The sequence below is a fragment of the Myzus persicae genome, unplaced genomic scaffold (assembly GCF_001856785.1).
Source record: "Myzus persicae strain clone G006 unplaced genomic scaffold, MPER_G0061.0, whole genome shotgun sequence".
Classification (NCBI taxonomy): Eukaryota; Metazoa; Arthropoda; class Insecta; order Hemiptera; family Aphididae; genus Myzus; species Myzus persicae.
The window spans coordinates 1,082,882-1,110,507 of record NW_019104155.1 but is presented as its reverse complement, the minus strand read 5'-3'; the positions used below and the strand labels follow the sequence as shown (position 1 = coordinate 1,110,507).

Here is a 27,626-nt window from a genome sequence, read left to right as displayed (position 1 = left end):
ATTGCTATGGTTTACCATTGTACTTAAACTAATAATAATAATAAACCAATATTACTATGCGTTGATACAACAAACAGTCTTTGTACTATGTTAGGATTTTTCATCGTTCTTTTATATACTTCACAATACTCCGGGATATTACTGAGAGATTTAAAAAAATGATCTTTAAAAGAACCATCTGTATATAATATATTTTCCAATTCAGCGATGCGGTGCATGAAACTTTTTGAGCTTTACTACTCAAAAATGTATTCACCGAAAAATAGCACTTACGGATCTAAAACAAAAAAGTCCACTCATTCTGTTCAAAATCTAAAATAGACGGATAGATAGTTTATATTTGAATTTTGTTAAAACGGAATATGGAAGTAATTTTAAAACTATCGTTCTTCTGAGAATTTCACAAAAATTGAAATTCTTGTACAATAGCCACCCAGGCGTCAAGGGCACTCATGCCTGTGAGTTTATTGTATATATAGTGTCCACATACAAATATGATGTAATCTTCTATTTTTCTTCCATTACTTCCCCCTCCGGGTATATTTTGAATTTTGTTTGTATATAAAAATATTTATACATCATAACTGTATTCTTTGCGCGTATATAACATCATAATATTCTAACTAAAAATAATATAAGGAACACCACCCCTTTTATTTTCTCTGCTTGAAAATGCGTATAGTTTCCGGTGTATTATCTGTATAGGAATAATAAAGTCATTGCAAGAGCCTGATATCATCCTTACAAACACAGCTAGTAGCAAGATTTTAAAGTTTTTTTGGTACCATAAAATATTAAATAATACAATAATGCAAAATATTGAAATAGCAAAGCACAAGTTTTTTCTTCCGATGATTTATTAATTATTGTAAAAATGGTTTTAATGACATGAGCTTATGTGCAATGATTTGTATTTTAGTGAACAAAACATTTTATAATTGTACAAATACTTTTATCAATGAGATTTTTGTACCTAATATTGACAAGGTTATTATTATTAGCGATTGAATTAACTTACCCCTACACAATGAAAGTATTTCTAGAATATTCCTTAAAAGTCTTGCAATATGATACTTCAAATCGTTATTATTATTATTTGCTTCAGTCTACAATTATACATTTAAATTTTTTTATTGGTACCTATTCGTTTTTAATAGCTTGGGTAACCATAAATTTAATTTATTTGTAATTGAAAACAACATCAATATGCACTTAAAATGTTTTACTAAAATTAATTTTGATTTAGTAAAATTATTATTGTTTTCGTTTTAGAAACATTTATAAAGGTTAAATAGTCACATTTTTTGTACAGTAATGATATTTTGTTTTGTTAGATGTTTTTACTTTGTATAATTTAAAAAGTCATTTTTTGAATTATATTACAACAATATATTTTATTATATTGCATTATTTATCACCCACAAAATAATTTTTTTGGCTTCATGCTCCTGCTTCAGGCACACATATATCCTGAACTATTAAATTATTTTTACGGTGTTTGCTTAATCATCTGGAAACAGTAATAGCACACGATTTCACAATACATAAAAATAAGTTATCTATTTAAAATTATGACCGTAATAATAGTTATTATAACACATGTTGCGTTTTATAGTGTTCATATAGTAGTATATAGCATCTACAGTATATACCTACGAAACAGAAATTAATCAATTTTTTTGTATGTAATCGCATTATAGATATTTTCTTTGTTTTTTAACTGAAATATTATCTAAACTTTCTTTTTGTTGGCCCTATTTTTAAAGTAAAACAATAGCGTTATTTATGGATGAATTAAATTTATTCATAAGAAAAAATTAAGACTTGGAACCTATTATCACGAATTGGCGATCGATGAACAGAATGAAGTGGCAGGATACGTGTTTGACAATTAAATAAATCATATTGGTCGTATACTAAAGAAGAACAATAATAATTACCTAGGGTTATTATTCAGTTACAAATGTTAATAAGTGCAATGTGTGACAATACACAATCAATTTAATAAATTTAATTTAGTATAAAACAGTAAATATAAGTATCTAATGGCGTAAAAATAAAAAATAAAATTCAAAAAGTTTTTGTCTTCATTATAGGTACAAATCAAATTATTTTGAAACTAAAATGTATTATTTTAATATTTTAATAGTTATTATATAGTTATTTAAAGTACTGAGCAACGTAATTATTAATACAAATTAAATAAACATTTTCATTCAAAAATAATATTTTTCGAATATGTGTTAGTTCGAAAATTTTAATATTTACATTGTTACTCAAAAACATGAAGATAGTATTTGTTTTTCATCAATTTTTCTTGTTATATTTTTAAGTTCAGTTTGTTTCAATTATTTAATTTAAAGTGTGTTTGTCGTAACTTTGAAACCACAGTGCTTATTTTGTATACAACTTAAAGTTTTAAAAGCCGAACAGGGCGGGATAAGAGCTGGAAGGTTAACTTCACTCTTATAGTTCCTGAAGACCAGAACAGAAGTATATTATTCTTAAAAGTTTGAAAACAATGATAAATCATCGCATTCGAAAAAAACATTCATACATAGTTAAGTTAAAACCACACTTGCTTGAATTTCTTAAACATTTGTCTTCAACAGTTATTTAGCTTTTGTTTACGTTACAGAATAACATCGATAAATGATCATTCAAAAGTAGGTAATTTTGCAATCAAATACTTGATCGATGTACAAAGGTAGTCACTAAGTTTAAATAGAGCGTAACATTTTGAGCTTTATAGTGTTTGAAAAAATGTTCCTTAAAATAGAAATAGTATTATTATAAAACTAATACATTTTACATATTCTACTCAGAGTCTCGATAAAAATGTGTGTGTAACGAAATATATTATAATTTTGTAAAGTATGTAACATAATATTATACGTATAATATGTAGATATATGTAGGTAAATAAAAAGTATTTTCGACCAAAACGAATCGTAAGGGGGTTTTTCATAATAACATAATATTTGAATACGAAAATTCAATGTGTAAGTGAAACGTAATACCACATTATAACATTAGAATATTGGATAGATGGCATGCAAAATGAGAAACGAAATCGTTTTCCTTATTTTTAGGTGGTCTACCTACTGCGTGCAAAATGCCTCTGTTGACGGCCGTTGTTAATTTATATTCATGGCAACGCCACTGCGGCCGACAAAGCCTTTGACACCGGCCGTGGCGCTGCAGTCCGATTCGGTCATGGTGAATACTGGGTGACTCACCAAACATGCTCCCTTCCAATTTCCTTGAATAACAAATGTGTTCAAATTCTGATTTTTTAAATATATTTAAAAACCATATTTTTGTATTACTTAAGTAGTGCCCCGCAGCGAAACAAACTCATATTTTTCAAACGAGAACGACGTTTTTACTGTAATTTATTTAGTGAATATTTTTTTTGAAAATATTGATGTGACTTGTTCAAAATTTGAATGAGTATATTTTCTCAACTGTAAAAGTTTTTATACTAAGACAAGTATAGTAGCCACTGAAAATGGGTTTACACAATAATTAAAAAGTAGATGTAATATTAGATCTTGTGTACCCTATAACACTTGGGAATATTTTCTACAAATTATAAATATTTATACTTTTTTAATTTAATTTAATTATTAATTTAAATAGATTATTAGTCAATTTTATTTTGAAATCACTCTACTATTATGATTATACTAAGTTCGTGATCTACCTATTATCATTGGTATACGAAGGACTCAAAAACTATTAGTTAAAATTTAGATTTTGATAGATCAACAATGTCAGAATCATAATTTTCAGTTCTAATTAAAAAAACAAAAGCTTTGATCTACACAAAGACACGTTGTAGAAAAAAACCTTTGAGTACCTATATTTAAAAACTCTAAAAATCAGATTTCGAGTAACTGCATTATTGAAAACAGGGTGTATGCATGCTTGGTGATTCACCCTATACACATACACATTTAACCATTCAAAGATATTTAGTAATTTGAATCCTGGCAATTCGACTAATCTCGGATCCACCATACGGCACATTCGGATACCTAGTCTTAACGGACATGGAGGGTCGAACCTCACCACTCTTCCATGCGTGCTAAGCACTTATAGGAATTTCTAATTTCGTCCACCGACTTTGGCGCGTTTTTATTTTTACGGGCACTAGTTAAAATATAATAATATCATGAAAAAGTGAGGCACGTGCGCCTATTTAATATACCTACTGCTGCGACGGCAAGAGTTTCACACCAACGACGGCGATGGTTTTTAACTCGTATACTTGTATAAGTATACGCGTACCTTTTCTTACCTGCCTATATATTATTATGTAGGCCACGATAAATATGAATCCACATTTTTGACATTTTTTTTTTCTCGGCAGAGTTTAACGCCTTTTTCTCACGAAGCATGTAATAGACACGAGCAATCTTTTGGGCCCGGTATACAGTGTACTATTATAATATAATATGTATATTATATAAGGTTTAGGACCAGGATTTTAAATCGATAGCTTTATACACTAAAATATGTGTACTTGAATTCATCCGTTTAAAATAAGAAAAATATATTCACTAAATATATTTATATAGTAAAAAATGTTCATTTATTTAAAAAAAAAACCTCAGTGTAACCGATGCACAGTAATAGATTTAGAATTTACATATCTCATCATTGAGTGGATCACTGTAATCACTGATTAAAGAAATAGATATTTCAGCTTCTTTTTCTAAGGGTATTTTATAGCTAATTTATGTTTAGTATTTTATTTTATTACTACCGTACATGAACTCATTTTTGCCAATAATATTGTAGGTAGGTAGGTATATAATATTTTATCAATTACCTACACAAAAAAGAAAATGTGCAGTTACGTTCCTAAAACCTAAAATACTCAAGTGACAAAGTGACATTTTGTCATTCAATAATATCAACTCATAGAAGTATAGAACCACAAGAAAAAAGTGGAAAAATGTCAGGCTTGCACATTAATAAATCATGATTCATCCACCGATCGTTAATGCTGGTCGATACAAATCTCGTTTGATGTGCGAGTTTAATTCCGCCGACATAATGTCAGTGTATGCCGTTCTTCGCGTGTGCAGTGTAAAATAAGGTGCATATATTATAATATAATATCATACACTTATACATATTACATAAAGGGTTGCCTACTGCTAGCTCGTGTGCGTAAGTTTGTAAGTTGCGGTCACGATCCTTTGCGGTTGACTAGTCCAGTCGCCCACGCTGCGGGAGCGTAAAATATATATTACATTACCTATTAATCTCTCCACCGTCATGTCGCTCTAACCGCGGGTCGACAGTGACGATGCGCCCAGTGTATTTTGTGCCCACACCGTTCTCTGGAAGTGTGATTTGTATACAATTATTATGTACATTTCCGTGCTCACTGAAGGAATATAGTGTGGTGGTTTGTGTCCCACCCGGTATGCGCTTGGCAGGGTCCATGCAGGACGTTTCTGCGTCACACATCCTTAACATCCCTTTATACGCATTACGGCTACAGCTTCCTGCAAACCGAATTGCTGAGCATGCTTCCTGTCCAACTCATTGGCCATTCGCGCGAGGGTTAGTCATCTTTCCTACCCAATCCCCCTTCGGGTAAAATCGATTGATTTGTTCAGTTGACATTACTTCATTGACAAATCCTTGATTCTAGCCCGTGGTTTTGAAAATTTCTCTGGTCGCACCAGTTTTTTCTTGACTCCTTCTTACTATCAGCATCTACCACAAAAACTCTCGAGTTATTAGAACGAAGCGTTATGCTAACGACGAGATGTGATCATCTGCTCTTCCTTTGTAACGTTTCACCACAAGCAAACCATTTCTCCTGAGTATTTTTAATACTAGTGTTCTCGTAGTTGTTAAATCCATCCAAACATCAACCATTTAAGACAATAATAAATAAAACATTGGTAGTTAAACAAATTACGAAAATAGTATGTACGAGTCCTCTCAGTGGGACCCAGTAGGAACTCATATGTACATGAAATAAAATAAAATAAAATAAATAAAATACGTACATGTGCGGAAGACGTTGGATTCTAGCATAACATTGGGTGTGACGGCTGAAAGCGAGAAGTTTGAATTTGATCCATCAATCGTATTCTTTGTATTACATTTATAATTTATATATGTATTATGAATGTAGGTACCTATACAAAGGTATTTCCCCACGGACAGACAGAAAACTCACGCAATGAGGGTAAAAGTTTCTCGGTGACGACATTTTTGAGCACATGGAACTAGTCATATATTGAACAAATATATTCCTTGAATACAGATACGGAAGTTTAAAATTTTTTTTTACTTTTTAGTCTTTACAACTTAGTTGGAACATTGATGCTTGGGATTCCTAGTAAAAATTCACATAAAAAAAAACTCTGTAAAACTGCATAATACATTTATGATTGTTAGTCTCATCAGTTCTTACCCTTTCAACATATTATTATATTATTGTACATTTCTTTTTAATGATATATCTATAGTATGTAGAATAATGTAAGCATACGTCGTAGTTATATTTTATAATATACCAGAGTAAGTATCAGTTTATAACTACTTTATAGAGTATACTATACTACACTCAGTTGGGGGTAGCTAACGAATGATTGATAAAAGTTAAAACGCGTTTTTTTCAAAACTGCTATTGATAAGATATTCATCTAAATTAAAAAAAAAATCTACACCACCAGCCAAAAAATAATGATACTGTCATCGATGTCAGGTTACCCCGGGAATATCAAACAGCAGTTCTGGTTCGGTTCCAATTTCGGTCCCAACTGCAAGTGCTAATAGTTGTCGTGCGCGGAGTTTAATTTCACCCGTCCTAATTCCTAAGCCTATTGCGTGTGTGTGCTGTGTGTTCGCTGTGACGAGTGTGTTTGTGTAAATAACATAATGGTGCAAAGGAATAGTGGATACTATATGGACAGTGCTATGTGTGAGTGCGAGTGGAAAAGACGGTAACGGCTGTCCGGTTGACCCTTCATAGCCCACGGACTTTTATTACTGGCGGCGATGTCTTAGACATCTACACACACACACACACACACACACACACACACACACACACACACACTCATACGCACACGACAGTGCCTAAATTATTAAGCCTCACCGTGTTGGTCTTCAGACCGAATTGACAGTGACAACGAACCGTATTCTCACATTTGCACTTTGGTGTGTTCAAAAGACGTCATCACCGTCACTACGAGATTTTTTTATCGTATTCCATAAAAGCCGCTCATTGTCTCTCTCTAAATAAATATATATACACACACATACATATATGTGTGTGTCCGTTTGATGGTTATTTTTTGCTTTTTGGGTCTTACCGAGGGGAAAAATGGGAATATAATAATAAAACACATAAACTCACAATATGATGTAACCGAGTACTTTGCGTTATTCGAACGCGTACCACATGACACAAAATATTTTTTCGTAAACGATTGTTTATTTTTTATTATTATTTATTGGTAAGAAAAAAAATCCTATGGTTTATTATTCCGGAATTCCGTAACTGTCAGAATGAGTGGTATGGAAATAACAGTGCGTGCGCGTGTGTCGAATAAAATATATATATACATATATATAATATATTTATATATTTATTTATTTTATTGTATTATAAATAATTTATCATCTAGTGGAAATTATTATTCAATGCACGTTCGAAACATTCGAGTACAAGAAAACAAATCGCCAACACACTAGAACTTACAGCCTAATTACGTCTATGTGGATATCCGTATTGTTAGGATGACAATGATTGTTTATTTATAATAAAATTTATGAACCCAAGTCAACGGAGTTGTAGAAATGAATCATCATTTTATGATGAGCATTCGCCAATGAAAAAGTAATACTATGTTCTACTATCTAAAAGTTGTACAATTATTCAGAACAACTAAACTTTTCTTTGTGATGCAGAAAAGAATAACTTGTACAATAATAGCCTGAGATTTTATAAAATTATGAAAAATAAAAACAATAGAAAATATTTTTTTTTTTATAACAACGACTTTCGAAAATTATTTTTCTTTTTCATCTATTTTTTTCATTATTTATTCTCGGATGTCTTATACAATACATTAAAAAATAATGTACCTATTCTTAGGTGTATAATAAGATGTATAAACTTTAAAAGTTAAAACATACATTATAATATAATATCTGTGTCAAAATTAAAATATAGCTAAAATAATTATAACAATATTTCAGTTTAAATTAATTCGGAAATCATTATTTAAAGATATTTTCAGTATTTATTTTAGGTTAAATTTATAATAAAAGCGACCTATATAATAAAAGCGACCTATATTATAATAAAAGCAACCTATATAATAAAAGCGACCTATATAATAAAATAGTGTATAAGAGGACGGTACACCCGCATGTATTGTCAACGTTTTACAAAATATGGAAAACTTTATCTATGTCGTATGGTTTTTATTATTTGGATAATATAAATATAATTAAAGTTATTAGTTTCATAACATTAGGTTTTCTTTTGTTTTTTTTTTCATTTAATTATTAAAAATTATTGGTTAGTGCTCTCAAAAAATAAAACGCTACAACACAAATAAAGTTCTTCCTACGAGTTGTGGAATTTTGGTAATTTATTCTCCTATATGTATATAGGTACAAAGGAAGTATATAGTTGTCCCACAAAAAAAAGTTTTTGCAATGTTGCTAGACTGAGACAACATATGCGGGTGTAGCATCTTCTTAAGTCTTAACGATACGTTTTTAAGTGTAGGTACTAAGATACAAGATACAATAGTGTTGGTTGATTTATTTTTCTCTGTTCGAAAATTGTGTACATCGTATAAAAGTATTCCACAGTTTAAAGTATCACTAAACCAAAACATAATCTAAATAAATTGAACACCAGAAATAGGTATTATACACAGTGATATGATAAAAAATGAAGCTTTACTATATTTATATCTATCAAGTAATCATTATCATACTGTATTTATTATTATTGATATTATTTTAGAAAAAAAGGTTAACAAATATTTTATTATTAATCTACTATTTACAATTATACTTAAATAATTATTACAGTGGTTAATATACACGATTTATTGCACTGAGATTTCTAAGTAGTGCGTACAAAATACAAATTACCCAGTTTTACATAAATTTATTTTAAACTTTTTTATTTTATATCTATATAATACCTATACATTTCTAAATAATTACCTTTCATCATTTATTTGCTGTATTATTTTTAACAATACCTATAGGGTATGGTATAATTCACATAATTCTAATAATTAATAACTAATTTATTATTACCTACGTATTAGCTTACGATAATTAGTTGGATTCTTATTGTAATTAATACAATTTGTAAAATTATTTAGAATATTGCTAAACTAATACATTTATTATAATAATAATATAATTTTATCATTCGTAATATCAATAATATATATTCGACTATTTATTTACAGAATAAATAATTGCACATCTTATTTATGATCTTTATACTATAATATGCAATTATATGACTTATTAATTATCAATTAATTTATATAAAATATACATTTTCTTGAAAATGCAATTATAAATGTGTCTAGACTTAGCATACCTACACTTTAAACGACACTAAGACTGTACTGGAATACTGATTTAGGATTAAGAAATTATAAAATAATCTAAATAATGGATCCTCTAAACCATCATATAATATAATAATAAATTATAATATTAAATTGGTGTCACAAGAAAACAAAGTTACATATTCCTAAACAAACGATGAGTATTATCACAATTTATGATAGATAAAAAATATTAATTCGATATAACTTAGCATAGAATATCAATATTATCAATATATATTGTTCAAATTCATTATTTATATAAATATTTTCGAAAATGTTTATTAGTGTAAGTATGTATAGTTTAACTTTTAGGTGTATAAGTAAATTAGATGTGTTATAATTTATGTTCGTAACTTTCTGCCTAGTGTGAAATATTTAATTTCCAGTCAGTTAAATCTGCACTCATAAATCAATTATTTTTTTTAATAATAATTTCGGTGGCATACAAAAAATAAACAAATAATAATTATTATTAATTAAATATTTTAAACTATTTTTCTTTCAAAAAAAAGTTATGTAAATTTTATCGTTCACGTATTTTATTTTCCAGTATTTTAAATTACATGCATTAATAATTTTAAGATGGAAAGGGGGTGATACTTGTGTTGCGGTAGTGATGCGCAAAGGGGATGGATAGGGACGATCTTGTCAGATCCTTTGACCTTTGATGAACAAAGCGAGCAAGAGGTAGATCCCTCCAGTTCATAATATTCTAATTACAATAAATTATTTTATTTCATATAATATTACTAGGTAGCTTTTATTATCGCATAAGTCAATACTGGTATATGCCATAGAATAGTGTGTATTTTTCTTGTCATAAGGTTTATTATTATTATCTGTACACCTATATGTAGTAATTTACGAAGTTGGTCGGGTTTTGTCTTAAGAGCGACACGTTATCTCTTCTCTTTGTCACGTCAGGAAAAATACCGTGTTTTATATCATGACTGTATTTATCAACAACTAATCACCTCTGCAGTAGCGATCACATTATTTGTCAATATTAATAATAAATTAATAAAAACCCAAATTTTTTTTACATTGTATGCTGTCCAGCAAAAGTAGTGTAAATAGGTTATTGGTATAAATAGATCAACATTAATCTATTTATACCACTAACCTATTTACATTGTTATTAAAATTAATCTGTTTATTTTGGAAATTACATCATGTATGGTGAATAATATTGTATATGATGGAAAAAAGTTTCAAGTACCTGCGGATAATGTAGTTTGAGTTTTATCAATATAATTAATATCATTATTTTTCTTTACAATGTTTAATTTATTCAAATGCTTATAAATAAAAATCGAGACTATATGTTTTAGATATTTCAAAAATCCCAGTAAGAAAATTTCATGACAAGTTTTGCATGCAATATTTAAATTTTTTACCCACAGCCCAAATTGTTATTTTAAGTAAAAACAGTCAAACATTTTAAATGTCTACAAATGGAAAATATCAATATTTGGTAGACATTTGAAGTATATACGGATATTCATATTTGAATTACAATAAAAATCCAAATTAATTTTTTTCTGAAACCAGTGTTGCGTAAATATTGTTAATGTTTCATAGTGCTATATTTTTTGATCAATTTGAAAAGTTTAGTGAAATCCATTTCTACTTTTAATCTCTCAAAAAACAAACTCAATCTAATTTCCTACAAAAAACCACCATCAATGTTGATGATCTATGTATATTTTTTATTATAAGAGTGTCTTCAGAAAAATATTGAAGATAAACACCGATCATTGCAATACTAATACATTCACGATTCATCACTTGACTGTTTTGTTTTATTTTTAATATCACATAAAGTTGGAAATAAATTGAATTTCCATTTGTTACCTACCTATTAATTATTATTAACTATTTAAAACCAAATATTTCATATTCTAATACAGTTAAATTGAATTTTTTAGGTATCGTTTTGGTCAACTAGTCCTGAACTAAGTAATAAACAGCGATTTGAATACTTCACACGAACTATACCTTCAGATCTTTACCAAGTAAAAGTTATGGTAGAAATTGTTCGGAGACTTGGCTGGAGTTACATATCCATTATTTACGAAGAGTCCAGTTACGGCATTAAAGCTTTTGAGGAATTAGAGAAATTGATGCCCAAGTACAATATTTGTATAGCGGTAAAGGAAAAACTAGTGAAAGATTCAGGAGTTGCAGAAGAAAAAGCTTACGATGATATCGTGATTAAACTTCTCAGCAAGCCTAAGGCTAAAGGTAAGAGCTTATAAATATAATTTATGTGTATAAGTTTCGTCCGAAAAGTATACGATTTTATAAATAAATAAAAATTTTCATTTCAAAAGATTTTAAGTAGTTCAGTACTTCGATAATTATGTTTATTATTTAGGAATTGATACATTAATAGTATTGATTCTTAAAAATTACTTTAAATTATTGTATTTTATTACGAACGTGTAAGTTTTAGATAACTTATTAAATAATAGTAATCCAAGTATTCGGCTGAATAATTTACTTAGGAAGTAGTTGTTTTTAATTAGTTGCTGGTAGATATTAATTACATTGTAAGGTAATATTTCAGAAACTTTTATGGAATAGGTAGTAATAAGGTGATATGTTTATTCAATATTAAACTCAGCTTATCGTACATTTATAAATTTAAATTTTCACACTCGAGTAAAACAATGAAACAAAAGTTGTTTTACTCACATGGTAATACATTTAATGAAATAAATATTATATAATAAATCACGGTATTAATTACTAATTAAAACAATATAAAAGTATTGCCAATCGTATTTCATTTTGATTATAATATGATGCAACTGGACGGAGTTCTAAAGTTGTAAACGTTGAGAGCAAAAGAACTATTAAATTCACCATAAGCTGTTCTATTAAGATTAACTTGAGGTGGTAGATCCATCACGAAGGACCTAAAAAGGGATTAAATAAGTGTGACATTATGAGAGCAGAAATATATTACGCCAGGAGACGAAAAATGACGTTCAATTAAATAAAAACATTAATTCTGTGTTGATTTCTTAATGTGACAATGTGGATGGGTGAGAGATTTTCTGCTAAAACTGTAGATTTTGAGAGAAACGTATTCACTTTTGTTACGTTAAGATTTAGGACAAAAGATATAATAGAACGGTTGATAATATTTGCACAACATTTGGCTAGGAAAATCGCGTTAAAAAACCTCGTAAGCGACCCTCTTGTTTATAAAAATGTCGAGCGTTGATTTGTTCACTAAACAAAAAAATATAAAAAAATATATATAATAATAAAAACCGAAAAACAGAAAAAATAAAATGAAAACACAATGAAAAAATGACTATAGGACGAATTTAATGCGAATCTCGTAATTTATTTCAAATCTCTCGACGTATCATTTGGACATAAATTTATGATCTCTAGTCCCGTTTCTATTTGAACGAGAACGATTCTGATGCTACGAAAAGATAGGTACACACACACATACACTGTCCACTGTGTGGTAATAATATAATATATTCATTTCATACGGTCTCGTTGTCTATGGTGACAATAATTTGCGTATATATTATATAGGCAACATAATATATCTCATATTATAATGCACTGCTGCCGCTTCTCAGGTGCCAGACCGTAATTTCCAGATACAGGTGTTTAGAAAATTGCTTTCCCAGCAATAGCAACAGCTGCCGATAGAATATTGGAAATGTCGAACGTGCCAATGGGATCGACTAGTACATTACTGTTTACCACGCTCCCGTACTTACTTTGGACAGGTATTTTCAGCTTAATTTTAACAACTTTTAAAACGTGTTCATTCATTATGTCTCTGTCCAAACGCATCAGGTTATATTTTATATATATTTCATAGTGTTTCGTTGCCTTGTTCGACGGTGCGACAAATAGTATTTAAAATCTCATTAAAATCAGCACATTCGTGAAACAATTTTTTTTTCTCAATTTTAGTTTAATCAATCTATTTATTGTACTACCATAATTAGGAAATTTAAATTGTGTGAGAATTATTAAGAGATCCATAAAATGATGTTATTACTAATGCATTTTTTTATACGATCGAAAAGTTAATATATCTATGCTCAAGTGGTTTAACGTGGATCATTTTTTTCCATATTTTGATAACTCACTTCTAGCCTCAGTATCTGATTGGGATCTAACACAGTGGTATTTGTAAGTCCTCATCGTGACAGCACCTACTGTATTATTAAGACACTCGCACTTAGTGTCCAAAGACGTATAATCGTCAACTGTCACAGTAAAAATTGAGTTCTTACAATAATATATCCCAGGCACGAATTCGGGTTTATGGAAACATTTAATACCAATGGAAGTTGAATTGAACAATCGGTCGACATAAATATTGTATAAAAATTGGACATTTGTGAAAAAAAAAAAACTCTTGACACGCGTTGTTGCCTGTTGGATAATTTATAGTGTAAAAGGAGTCCGCCACAGCCAAAATATGATGTTTCATTATCACATGAATTGACCATAACGATGATCACCATAATATGGAATTTAAAACAAAAAATGCAGAAACAAATCAAACATAAACCAGCGACCATTTTTTTTTGATACAGGCCTATTATCATAACAATATAACATAATATTATATTCAGACAACTATTATAAACATTTATTTTTTTCGTTGACTTTAATAGTTATAACAAATTATGGGTAGTGAGCTTATCGATGCAAAAGCTATAATTATCAAACAATAAAAAGGGATCAATTAGAAAAATAATTTGATATTTTTTCAAACATCGTATACTATTTACTATTTACCAGTTTTTATTCATTGGAATAAACAACTTTTATTATTATTATTATTACTATTAATATGATACTAAACTGTACTATAAAGTTTACAATTAGAAACGAAGCACTAAAGTCGTGTTTCTAGTTGCACTTCGAGATGAAACTCGACTTTTGTTTTTAGTTGAAATTCAAGTTATGTAATAAATTGCACACAAAATGCAATTATTGTGGATATACATCAATTAATCTTAAAAAATTGACCTCGAGTCAATTGATCGCAATTATAATTTACCGCACGACAATATATCGTAAAATAACATTTTCAATAGTAATTTTTTATTTGAATACATATTTATTTGAACAATTATCTAGAAACAAATATGCATGACTCTAGTTACAGGTATGGTTAAAAATTTATTTTTTTTCGTCTAAGATTAAAAATGTTAGAAAAATGTCAGTAGATATATAAGAATGGAACAAATTGAACTTACAATTAAAAATTATATGCTATATTTTTGTATATGAATAGATATTATTCTTAAATTTCATTAAATAGAAAAAAAATACATTTATGTATAAAGAAAAAAATTAACAATTAAACCTGCAATTGAAAATTGTATGCGATGTCACTAAGAAAATCTTCAATATTTTTTTTATCATTATGCATTAAAAATATTTTATTACATCTGATTCTGGAATAATAGCTAATGGTAGTAGCATTCGAATTCGTTATGAAAACTCGGGATCATTTCAATAAATTGTGTGTATACCCAATTATTGGACATGACGTCAAATAAATTAAAAAACCTAAATGTACAACTTAACCTTACACCGGAAATGACCTATATAGCTATATTTGAGATCAATTATCGTGGGTTAAGTATTAGAATTCGATCAATTGGTGGTACACCGATTTTTGTCGTTAATCTGTAACATCAATTTAAGACCACGATAAAATATAATAAGGAACTCAATGAATGTAAAAAAACTAGAAAACTAAGTTACCTATCTAATAATCCTGTAAAGCATAGTATTGAATAATACAAAGATTTCTAACTCAAGTTATATATTAGGAACATAATATTGTGAAATCAGCACCAATCTAGATCCAGATTTTTTAAATCATTAACAGAAATATGAAAATGAAATGACCCTATTTATAGGAAAACAGTATGAAGACACGCAAAAATAATATACAGATAATATTATTTTTCTAAAAATGCACATGTACCTAAATGGCATCGAATATTGTTTTAACTTTGACAATGTGTTATGGTAACTATACTTCCTAAAATATTCAGTTTAGCTTTAATAATACCTATTCGGAAACCATGTTTTATTTAATGTATATAGAAGAAGGCTATATGTTTCCTCATCATTTTAATTTAAATTGAACAAAATAATTGAGGGCATAATAAATCAAATATGATATTATGGTCACTGCAAAAGAATGACCTGATAAACGAGGAATAAAAAAAATGTCGTTTGTTTTCAAATTTCATTTCACTAAATATTTTTCCTGTGCAAGAAAATTGAGTAATTATAGATATGTTTTTGGGTATATAATGCAGTGGAAAAATATCTAGTAGAATGCCAAATTTTGCTAAGGAGTTTATTTTTTAGAAGTGCAAAAATTAAGTTAAGCATGTTTGGTGAATGGCCCTGTATACGATTAGAAAATCATAAAGACATTTTACTATATTAAGAAAAAAAAAATACATTTTATAGACCATAATTTACATCAACACTTTACGTTTATATTTGGTAGTGCATGGGACGTAAAAAACTTATATAATAAGAAAATACCCCAAATAATAGTGCCACATAAAGAGATATTTTATTATGCCATCAAGTGCCGTTAAATAAACGGGGCAACAAGTACCTACCTCCATCATTAAAAAGGATTCCACATTATGATCAAAACTCTTTAATCTGTTTGGTAATGAGCTTTTTGTAAATGGTTATAGTTAACACACACACATTTTGCTATGTTTTATAGTATGTAATATTGTAATGGCTAATAACTCTTACGTAGACATGTATAGTGGATTAAAATAAAAATTAGATAATAATTTATAGTTGAGGAGAATGTACGAGTATTTTTTCATAAATGATGACCAAGTAGGTGCATCTTAATACATTGATTTGAAAGCTAATGCATTTTATTAAATGTTGATATACTTTTCTTATTATTTTGTTTTTCAATAAATGTAATTTCTTTTATTCATATATCATACAGGATAATTCAACTTTTCCAAAAACATTTAGGCTATTACATTTTTTTAAATACAATTGATTTTGTATCGCGATAGGTGTATATTATAATATACTTAAATATATTTTTTGTACAAATATATGTAAATAAAAAATAGGTCGTTGATATAATGTAATATAGATCGATGGTTTTTATAAGGTTGTACTTAATACATAATTTGCAATAATTTAAAATAACCAGGAAAAAAAATGGAGTGGAAAAGTTGCCAACTACTCAGATATACAATTGGAATCAACTGCATCTGGCATTGAGGAGATGAAATCGATTGTTAGAACTTAAATTTGAATTCAATGTTAAATCATTGCACATAAAAAATGATTCTGATCGGAGACAGTAGGTCAGTCTTTTGTTACATAAATATATTACTGTTAATTATTATTGTAAGTTATTTAATTAAATATTTAGTAGTACGATATAAATAAATATTATAAGTAGGTAATTAGTAGTATAAACCATATAAATGTTGTACAAATGCTTAGGTAAAAGTTTCAAATATGCCCAAAAAATATTATTGTGAAATACAACAAAATAACTAAAATCATAATTCTTTGTTCATCGAATTTCATCCAAATTTAAATGTTTATGAAAAAAATAAGGCTTATATTTTTTTAGATTTTTCAAACTTTAAAACCTAGTAAAAATGTTTTTGTATCGATAATTATAGAAAAAAAACTATAAACATAATCGAAAAGGTCAAATATATATAAACAAGGCAAGAACGCCCAAAGTATTTTTATCATGTACAGAAAATGCCAGTACATACATTTCATGAAAATTTCAATTATCTACTTGAGTTTCGCAAAAAAAAGCAAAACAAAATTGACTGTGTTAAAAACTGGTAATACTTAAAAATTCAAGTCTTTCTTCAATTTGTGTTATGTTTTTCCAAATTTGCTACGAGTAGGTTTTTTTAATCATCACATCTTTCTAACATTTTTAATTTTAGACAGAAAAAATAAAAAGAGTTTTAACCATACCTAACTCTGGTTGTTCTTTATGTAAGAGGACAACCCGAGTTAGCAGGATTGTGCAAAATTTTATCTAGATAATTATTCAAATAAAATGTATTCAGATAAGAAATTATTATTGAAAAAGTTATGTTATCATCAACGGCCACAAGGTGAATTGTAATTGCAATCAATTGGTTTGTGATCAATTAAAGTGTGTTCGTTGATATTAGTTAACATAAAATATTAGATACAAAATAAAGAGGAAAATTAATGTTAAAATTGCAAGCATTCATTTTTTTCCAAAATTAAAATGTAAAAATAAAAAAAATATATTTAGAAATAAGAGTGCTCACTAATTTTGAATCATCAATTGTATAAATATTTCTATAAACAAAATTAAATACTTAATATACATTTTTTAATGTGCAACTTTCTCTTTTCGAATTCGAGACGATTGAGAGAGTTAATGCTTTTACAATGTCGTGTGTTTTTTTTTTGTAAAAATATTTATTTTAATATAAAGTGCTTAGAAAGTTTCGTTTAAGCTTAAAGGAAAAGTATAAAAAAATGAGCGGTTTTAAGATAGATAAATTTAAAAAAAAATTCCTGGGTTATCAGAATATTTTGGAACAAAAATACAACAAATAATACTAATGATACACTTACTTAGTTTCACTGTGATATGATTTTCTGAAGAAAAAAAAATGATTTATCATAACTTTCATAATATTTAAAATAATATAATTATATTACCGTTGTGTAGTATTTTTTTTTCAATTCTTTAGGATGACGGGTCATTAAATATTTTGGGTTTCTACGCTATCTTTTCAATCTATTTTTTTTAGTTTCTTAATAGTCTACTTTTAAACTGACTCTTTTTGTTCATGTATTTTACGCAAATCAATCTAACGTTGGCTTGTGTTGTTGCTTATTTGTTGTACTCAAATTTGATGAGTATTTCCATTTAATTTCCTTAAATTAACGTTTTTCCTTCTTTAAAAAAAATTATATTATTCCTAATTTAATTAAACCCGTCCTTGATTATAACGCAGAATAGTGAATGACAGTCCAACAATAACAATGGTAATCACGCACATAAAAAAAGAAAAATTATTATTTAATGTCATTATGACTTAAATATTACCTAGGTATACATATATTGATTATTATGGATGTCCAAGGGTCAGGACAACTATATCCATTATTGCTCCAGTTTTTAAATAAATTATTTAATATAAGGTTAAAAATTAATGCAGGTGGTTTTTGATAATTTTTGCTGAAACTTGTTTCTATTTTTTTAAAGTCCAAATAGGCATGAGAATTAATATTATTATTTTTAGCACTGCAGTAATAATAATGCAATAACTTGACCTACGATGTGCTGCAATAAATTTAATTTGGTCACAAAACACTAAATTAGCTTTACAGGGGCATAGGGTACTCCAAAAGCGTTACACGTTTTATCTTACAGCTCATTGTAGAACTCTCAAAGAGGTAAAAAATAATAAACATTTCGTTCAACTGTTCGAGTACTTATATACAAGTGAATACGCGTTAACAAAAAAAAAAGGGAAAAGCCGCATAAATTATTTGTTGGTTCTGAATTTTTAGTGAAATTCATTCACAAAATAAATTGTTCAGAATCCACTCTATGGCAAGGCCAAAAAATTGTATTTAGTAAACATTTATTAGGTACTAAGTAGCCTCACTATATTATGATCGTTTTTATTAAAAGTATAAAAGAGCATTACATAACAGACTTATTATACGAGAATAATAAAAATTAAGATCATAGTCAATGTACTTATTTATAATTGTTATTGGGTGGTCTCGAGCGGCATGCACTCAAGACTTTACTTTATGAGATGAGTGTTTAAATATTAGATCAGTTTAGTAATGTTTATTTCATAAGTTTACCTTTTATAAGAATTTGATATTCAAATTCTGACGAAATAGGATATTTAAACCAAAAATAATTACTTAAGTTATTTTGTATTGTAATTCAAAAAATATTAACCCCAGAAACTTGAAACATTCCACATTCATTCGACTTATAATTGCCAATACACAAAGAAATACTGAAAATATTTTATGTTAAATTTTACCTTTTAAAATTTTTTTATTTGTTTTGTATATTTTGAAATAGTTTTTTTTTGGTTAAAAATCTTTGAAATTTAATACAATGTTTTTCATAAGTTGTTTTTAAGTCAACTTTAAAATATCAAAAATACAAAGATACATTTTTTTTTTTTTTTTGAAATTATAAAATTTATTAAAACTGCAAAAATTCGAAAAATGATTTTGTTTATTCGTACAATTTTTAACTTTAAAACAAAGTACTTCATAAGTTATTCTTACTGCAACTTAAATATCAGTGGAATGCACATGCATGCTCAAATTTTTTAACAGGAACTTCGAGTCCAAATTTTTACGAAATTGTTTAGAACAGTAAATTAATTTTAGTTATTTTTTCATAATTAAAAATAAACTTGAAACTTTTCGATAGACTCGAAAGTATACACATTTTATAACATCGTGTGGTTTCCTCTGTTATATTTTTTTTGTTTAATGAGATGTATATTATACTAAAAGAATATTTATCTTAAAGAATATTTTTTTCTCATATTACATTTTAATAAAATTATGTTAGAAAATCATTATTTTCATTCAGGACGATAAATGTAACTACGTTTTCAGGGTTGCTATATAAAACTTTTCTTTCATTTGTTAATAATAAAAACGCTATTTAAAGTCCAGTTTAAAAAATGCACTGAATTGAATACCACAATGAGCATGGTATGTATAGCTTTCCTCCACACAGTATCAAAAGTGCCCATCCATGTGAGCTGCCAGTCTTGAATTACAAGTGTATATAATATAGTACTTTATTTTATGAATATTATAGTAAATCACTCTTGGGGAAAATAAACCATGATAACAGTATGTAATCTAAAATAGAAGCTATCTTATCCGCACATATTTTGATTCTAATCACTGATAATAAAAACAGGATTCGCAACGACTCTTATTAGACATTCCAACTTTGTAAATAGTTCTAGCAGCATATCGAACGCTAGTAGTCCGGGTAAATTGAAGATACCGCGGTTTTAAATAGTATGTTGTGGTAACAGAACGACACTAGAACTCATTACCCGCCAAAATTGAATTTGTAAAAAATTTAAAATTTAAATTAAAAATATATTACTATTTTAAAACAAAAATCAACGATATTTACATTTTATAAGAAATAAGAATCAAATATGAATGTTTCCTAAGACTTTGCAACACATATTATTGTTGTACCACAGATAAACTGTCATATAATTATAACATAACTTAAATTTAGTACTTACATAATTTAAGAAGCATATACATAGTATATTATATATTTATACTTATAGGTTAAACGTTACAGAAAAAACAATTGTAAAATATTTGTAAGAGAAATAAAATTATTGATAATATTTATTATTTTATTTATTTATTTACTATTATGTATCAGCACCATCGGTTTTATGTCATGACACTATTTCACTAGTTCCTACACAAGAACTTTTAACACTGGCTATAAAGAAGTAGCATATATAATATTTCAAATTGAATGTTGTTAACACCCTCGAATTTCTCCTTTCTGCTCCATTTTATTGGTTGCATCAAAATGTTGTCTCATACTCTCATAGTCATAAATATTGTATAAAAAGGTGTGATACTACTGATACTGCTATTAAGTCAATGTTTAAGACACCAAAAGAAATTGAGTTGAGAGAAAAATGGTAATTATCAACTGGATTCTTTCACTTATGAACTAAATTTTCATGGATCAGAAATAATTAGTGCTTGAGAATCAGGTGTAGGTTTGTCAAAAGTCTGCGTAAGTACTGTAAGTACTAAAATAAAAAAAGATTTTAATAACTATAGGGAGTTTTATATATATTTTAATACATATAATAAGTATATTATATATAATAGTGATGAACATAGTCGCTAGTCTCATAACATTTCCTCGAGACACTAAGTAAAAGTTAAGGTCTAAATATTTTCAATTTTTTTATATACAAATAAAAAATGTAATTACAATTGTCTTAAGTTACGTATATATATTTATATTTTCTTTCAGAATAATAGGTAGGTACTGTGATTTGTTTTCTAAATTTTAACAGTAATAACATTATAAGACTTAACCACACAAATATTTAGTACTAATTATACTATAAAATTATTATTTAAGAGGACAAAGAGAGTTTTGAGTATTTAAAAATTGTAAATTGTTTGTACAACTTAAAATACTCATAACTCTCTTAAAAATTAAAATATAATGAAAAACCCACCAGAAGCCCTCCGTAATAATCTTACCTTTAATTTTAATGAGAGGTCAATGCACTTAAATTTTTAATCTAACTGTTCTAAACGTGATTTGCTGAGCTTAAAATTTGGTACGTTGCGCACTTGTAAGACGGAGACAACACATGCGGTTATAAACTTCTCTTAATATTATTTTATTATTTTAATATTTAATATATTTTTTTTGTCATAATATCAATAGAGTTGTGTTATACGGATATAGCTCACCCGGACTTGAAGTGAATTTAGTGGAGAACTCTTGAAATATTTTCAAAGTTTGGACACGCTACTACTAAACCTCATATTATTAGTTAATAACAATATTCCTTTTATCAGTGATTCTAATACACATTCCATGTGTAGGTACTCCACGCTAATAAAAAAAAAATGTAACATAAATATTATTCATAATAACAATATATAAGTAGGTATACAAATAATAAGCTTAAGTTGTATACATTTTAAAATTGAATAACCATACAACGCTTATTACAAATTCTATACAAGTGAAAGTGATAAATTCCAATGATGCCGTTTCCAATTTGGTTTCAAGTATAGTAGATTCAATAAACCCCGAAGGCTATAAACGCCATCACTCAAAAAATATGGCACATCCTGAGATGTCATATTGTGGCATAATATATAAGTTTATACTATATTCAAACAAATAAATTGTCATTCGATTTAGAATAAAAATAACCCAGCAAAATAGCAATAGCTATCAATCACCAGGTATTAATTTGTTTAAAAATAGGTCGTTTCGAGAACCAAAGATCGATGGTGACGGTGTAATTGGTTTTTTGGGAAGTTCGCATTGTAGCCCGACATGCCACGTACTCGCCAGACAGTAGACCGGTCAACACGTCTATAATCGATGATGAGAAAAGAAATTATTTTTTTGCTCTTTTGTTTTGGTATTTCTTTTTTTTTTTTGAGCTTCGACCCTTCAACTAACTTATTTGCCTCGCGCGTACCGATAACCAGTATGGTGTATGAAATATGACTACTAATGAGTCAACGAAGTTATTTTCAATTAATATTTAGGTTTCGTCATCTGAAGTTCCGCGTCCATCCACCAATATATGGAGTAGGTGTAAAGGGTTTCTACACTACACCATAGTAAGCGCAATGTTTGGGAAAGTGTGCGTAAAGGTCCGCCGGAGGAACAATTTAGAAATAAATCGGTTAGAAGAGTGAGTGTGTGTGTGGGCGAGAGAGAGAAAGACAGGGCGAGAAAGAGAAGGGTGTTCATTAATTTTGCACATCGACGTTTCGCGGGTCATTTGGCCGCTGGCAAAGGGGTAATGGCGGCGGAGAAGGTGTGATAAACCGGCGGACGGCGTTGTGTGGTGGGCCTGCACCGGCCCGATAAAACGCATTGACATCGACAGAACTTAACAAGCTTTTAAACGATGCCGCGGACTCGTTTATCTTCCACCACGTCACCGCGGCAGCTAAAAATATATATTATAAGACATTCGCCGGTGGGTGTACATTGCAGTGCAGCGTATACGAGACGCGACCCTAATTTTCTTTTTTCTCGTCACGTCTCTCTACGGCGGAACTCGTATCCTCCATCCGTCCTGCCGCCCACTAACCACCATCGCCGCGGTTCACACTCGCACACCCCTCGGCAGCGCCGCATCGTCATTCCACGGGGTTTAGGAACGACGCTCCGTCTGTATAATATTATGTGCGCGTGCGCGACGCTATTATAATATATATAAAACTAAATATGCTATGGCGACGGTGTTTTGAATTCCGCACCGCAGCCGACCAACCGTGAAATATGTGACCGAATCCCGCCGGGCCCCGTTGTGGCCCGCACGTCTAATCTGCCGTCTGCATGAGCGCCGTCGCCACACTGCCTGGCCACTGTGGTGCCGAATATCACTCCTCACAACTTGGTAGTATCTAAATAATTGTATGCCTACGTCGATATTGCACTGGTGAGAGTTTATGGCAAACCATCGTTGTGTACAAAAATCGGTCAACAACTATGAGTTATGACGTATTATGATATGAAATTAACGCCAGTCGCACCTGCTGTTACAATCCCTATAACATCCTAATAGCCCACAACATTGAGCGAAAGTGCCCGTGACGGGTTCTAATGTATATTTTGTGTTATCATAATGGATGATTTTATATCAAACAATAGTTATAGAATGAGAGCAATATATTAGATTGTTACAAATACATAGGTATAACCTTAAAATTGTACATGGGTATTTGAATTTCTAATTTGTACAAAATTTGATATTTAAACAAAAAATAATGATTTTCAATATTTTGTCGTAATCAAAAAAATCAAAAGGACATAATATACTTTTTACCTTAACATATAATATAATCGTTATCTATAGTTTATTAATATGCATAGAAATTAAAAAGATATTATGTAGACTAACCCTAAAACTTATTAATCCAAAAACTTATTTACTCCGTTCAACTGTAGCTTGTAAGTACTTTGATATTGACTTATAAAGGCTTTTATATTATATGGTATAAAATTACAATGAATATTATACTCGTATAATACTAGCTATGCCGCCTGGCGTTGCCTATGCTAAAGATTTGTTTTTCATTAAATATATTTTTGCCATATTTCCATTTTTCTATAGGCTTCGCCCTGGTGGTATATTTATTTTTTTATTTTAATGATGACCGTTTCGTTCAGATTCAATCAAGTTTTGATTTGTTAAATTATTTTTGATGACAAAAAAAAAGAAAAGACAAGCGTAAATAAGAAAATACCATAATTTTATTAGTAGTAGTTAAACAATTTTATAGCACTTGCTGTGATATTTGAATGGATAGCCACTTGTTATCATTGGTATTCTTGGAATAAAAACAATATTATGGTCAGAATTTTCAACTCGATGTCGTTCTTTTTCGAAGATTTTACTTGTAATTTTAGATAATTTTGGTGTATTAAAATTCCGTACTATAATAATAGCAACACCAATTTTTAAAATGAGTTTCTTCGGATGAAGTCCAAGAAAATTCAACGAATTCAAAAATTCAACCTGAAAATCTGTCACTTGCACATAATCAACAACAGAAGATTTATAGAGAGAGAAATTTCTTGCTGAGCTTCGAACATGTCGATAATATTTTGTTCTTTGATTCTACAAACAGTGTCATTTTCGTTAGCTAGAATCACATTTTCTTTCAGCCATTAGGGGTTGTCTGTGAAATTTCTGATATTCCCGGTACATGTGATATTAATTCATCTCTGCCACAGAGGTGGCAAAAGAAGGATGGATACACCTATTGTAGAACTAATCTTCTCGTCTAGCATCCCGTTTAGCAATATTCAGCGGAGTCTCTAAAATAGTCCTTTCCTAAAACTACTCTCATATTCGTGGTGAGCTTCAAAATTTAAATGTTATACCAGAGATATGATTTTGATGATGGTGTTCTGCTCTAATGATCACTCCGGAGTTACCAAAGCTTAGTGGCAATTTGTCGATAACAGTCTTAAGGCTTGAACGTATGGATTAACACTGTGAAGAAGTTTTTGTAAATCATATTAAACTTCTCTATTGGTGTGGGGACATATATATATATATTGGAGTTTTTCTAGTTCTCCATTTCCCATAAAATATATTTGTAAAAATGTTGGTTCTCCGCGAGTGCTTTGTTATAGTGAACAAACTGTATCATATATCTGACTTTTAATTTTAAATGTAGGCATTAAATAGGTATCTTATACTTCTATCTCCGCGCTATCAAAATATGTCATTCGAAAGGCAGATTTATATTTCCGGAAACAATCGAGAAAAATTTAAGAATGATTATGAGTGCCACTGATATAGTAATTTCTGAGATTAGCTCTTATAAAGAAATTTAGAAATAGATATCAAGGTTGTATAACAAGATAATATGCAATGTTTTTGGTAGAATTTAGCTCAACCAACCATCGTATACGTATAAATTACATACATAAAAATAGAGTCTGACACACCGTCTTCACTTAAAAACAATGTTGGAGTACAATAATATATCATTTATTACTCAAAATTAAAAATTAACATCATAAAAACGAGGTGAACTTGACATCTAACGATACTGCACAATGACTCCTCAGATTTTCTTTTTTCAACAATTAGATACTGGTGAAATTGATCTATTATATTAGAAGTTCAGCACAATTGAATTACACCCACAGGTGACTTTTACACCAATATCATACATCAAATTATATTTTGTCGCTTGTGACCTTGTTGGTGTGTGACGTCGTTATTATGACAACTTGGTAATACTGAAATTACAAGAAGACGTCTATGGGGACCCTTCACTCGGGGTCACCAGTTTGAAATAATAGAAGATATTGGTTGTTTGTTTGTAGACAATAATTCGTCCAATTCAATTCACAGTGCTCTATATTATATAGAGCTTTAATTCGGCTAGACTAGTTTTTAACTTTTTGTAAGTTTACCCATTGCATTATTTCTTTTATAGGGTGAGTTATTAAATTTACAATGCTGTAGCAGTGGTAATTATACTATGTAAGCATTTTTCTGACTGTATCAAATGTATACATTTTATGTGTACTATTTCACATATATTTTGGGATTTTCATAAAACGGCGTTGTAGATAGGCAATTTACGTACATAAATCACAATAAATTAATCTTTGAAATCACAATTTTAGACATATAAAATACTATTATAACAATGGTTTATCATTGTTCAATTAATTCAAGTATCCATTTTCTCTACATAATTGGTAAAGCTCTTATGTGTAAGCCTTATGTGTATTCAATTTGTACTAAATAATATTTGAAATAAAACATTTTAAATTAAATTAAAGCTGTTATATTATAATATATAAATAAAGTACATTTATATATCTTCAAATACATGTAAAAAAAAATAATACCTAACTTACATAGGTAACATTAGAACTATACCAAATAGCCTTGGAGGATTGTCAGTTGGAATTTCAATTATTATTTATTTCTATTATAATGGAATATATTTTTATTTTGGTACAGTTACATTAAAAAGTAGTATCACGGGACTTCCTTGATATAAATCTCATTTCACTGAACGTCTCTAGAATTCACCATTAAAAATAGGGGTATAATAATAATAACAATGCCAACCCCATGTCGAAAAAAATGTACAATATAAAAATAAAATATTAGGTATAATATTATTACACATACGTCGTAGAATCTGTTTTTGAATCAGAATATAAAAAGTATATTGGTTTCAAAAATCTTCAGCAAGTTTTGAAAACAATCTGTAGTAAATTAAAAAAAAATTAACTTCATATGAAACAAATTTCAAGAATGATTAACGTAGTTTATTAATTTTAATAATTATAACTTAATTAAATGTTTATTTTTGTTTAGGAGTTATAGTTTTTGGGTCAGACCAAGAAGTGGTGAGTTTAATGAAAGCAGTAAGGAGAAATAATGCTACTGGAAATTTTTCGTGGATCGGTTCAGATGGATGGAGTGCAAGAGATATGGTATCTGATACAAATGAAGCCGAAGTGGAAGGATGCTTATCTGTTCAACCTCAAGCCAACCCTGTCAACGGCTTCGAAGAGTACTTTTTAGGACTTACTGTAGAAAACAACAAAAGAAATCCTTGGTTCACTGGTATGTAATATATGGTTGATTGTCATTTTTAGTTATTTTAGATTGTCTTAAC

The 27,626-nt window shown here is 28.8% G+C and overlaps 1 protein-coding gene across 1 annotated transcript in view; it reads left to right on the top strand.

Annotated features, from left to right (window-relative positions):
- The window catches only part of LOC111039391 (metabotropic glutamate receptor 2), a 170,691-nt gene that overhangs the window by 62,634 nt on the left and 80,431 nt on the right, over positions 1-27,626 (top strand). The window contains exons 4-5 of the mRNA XM_022322901.1: positions 11,558-11,873; positions 27,323-27,574. Coding sequence (XP_022178593.1) covers positions 11,558-11,873; positions 27,323-27,574 — 568 coding nt within the window. The remainder of the gene's footprint in view (positions 1-11,557; positions 11,874-27,322; positions 27,575-27,626) is intronic.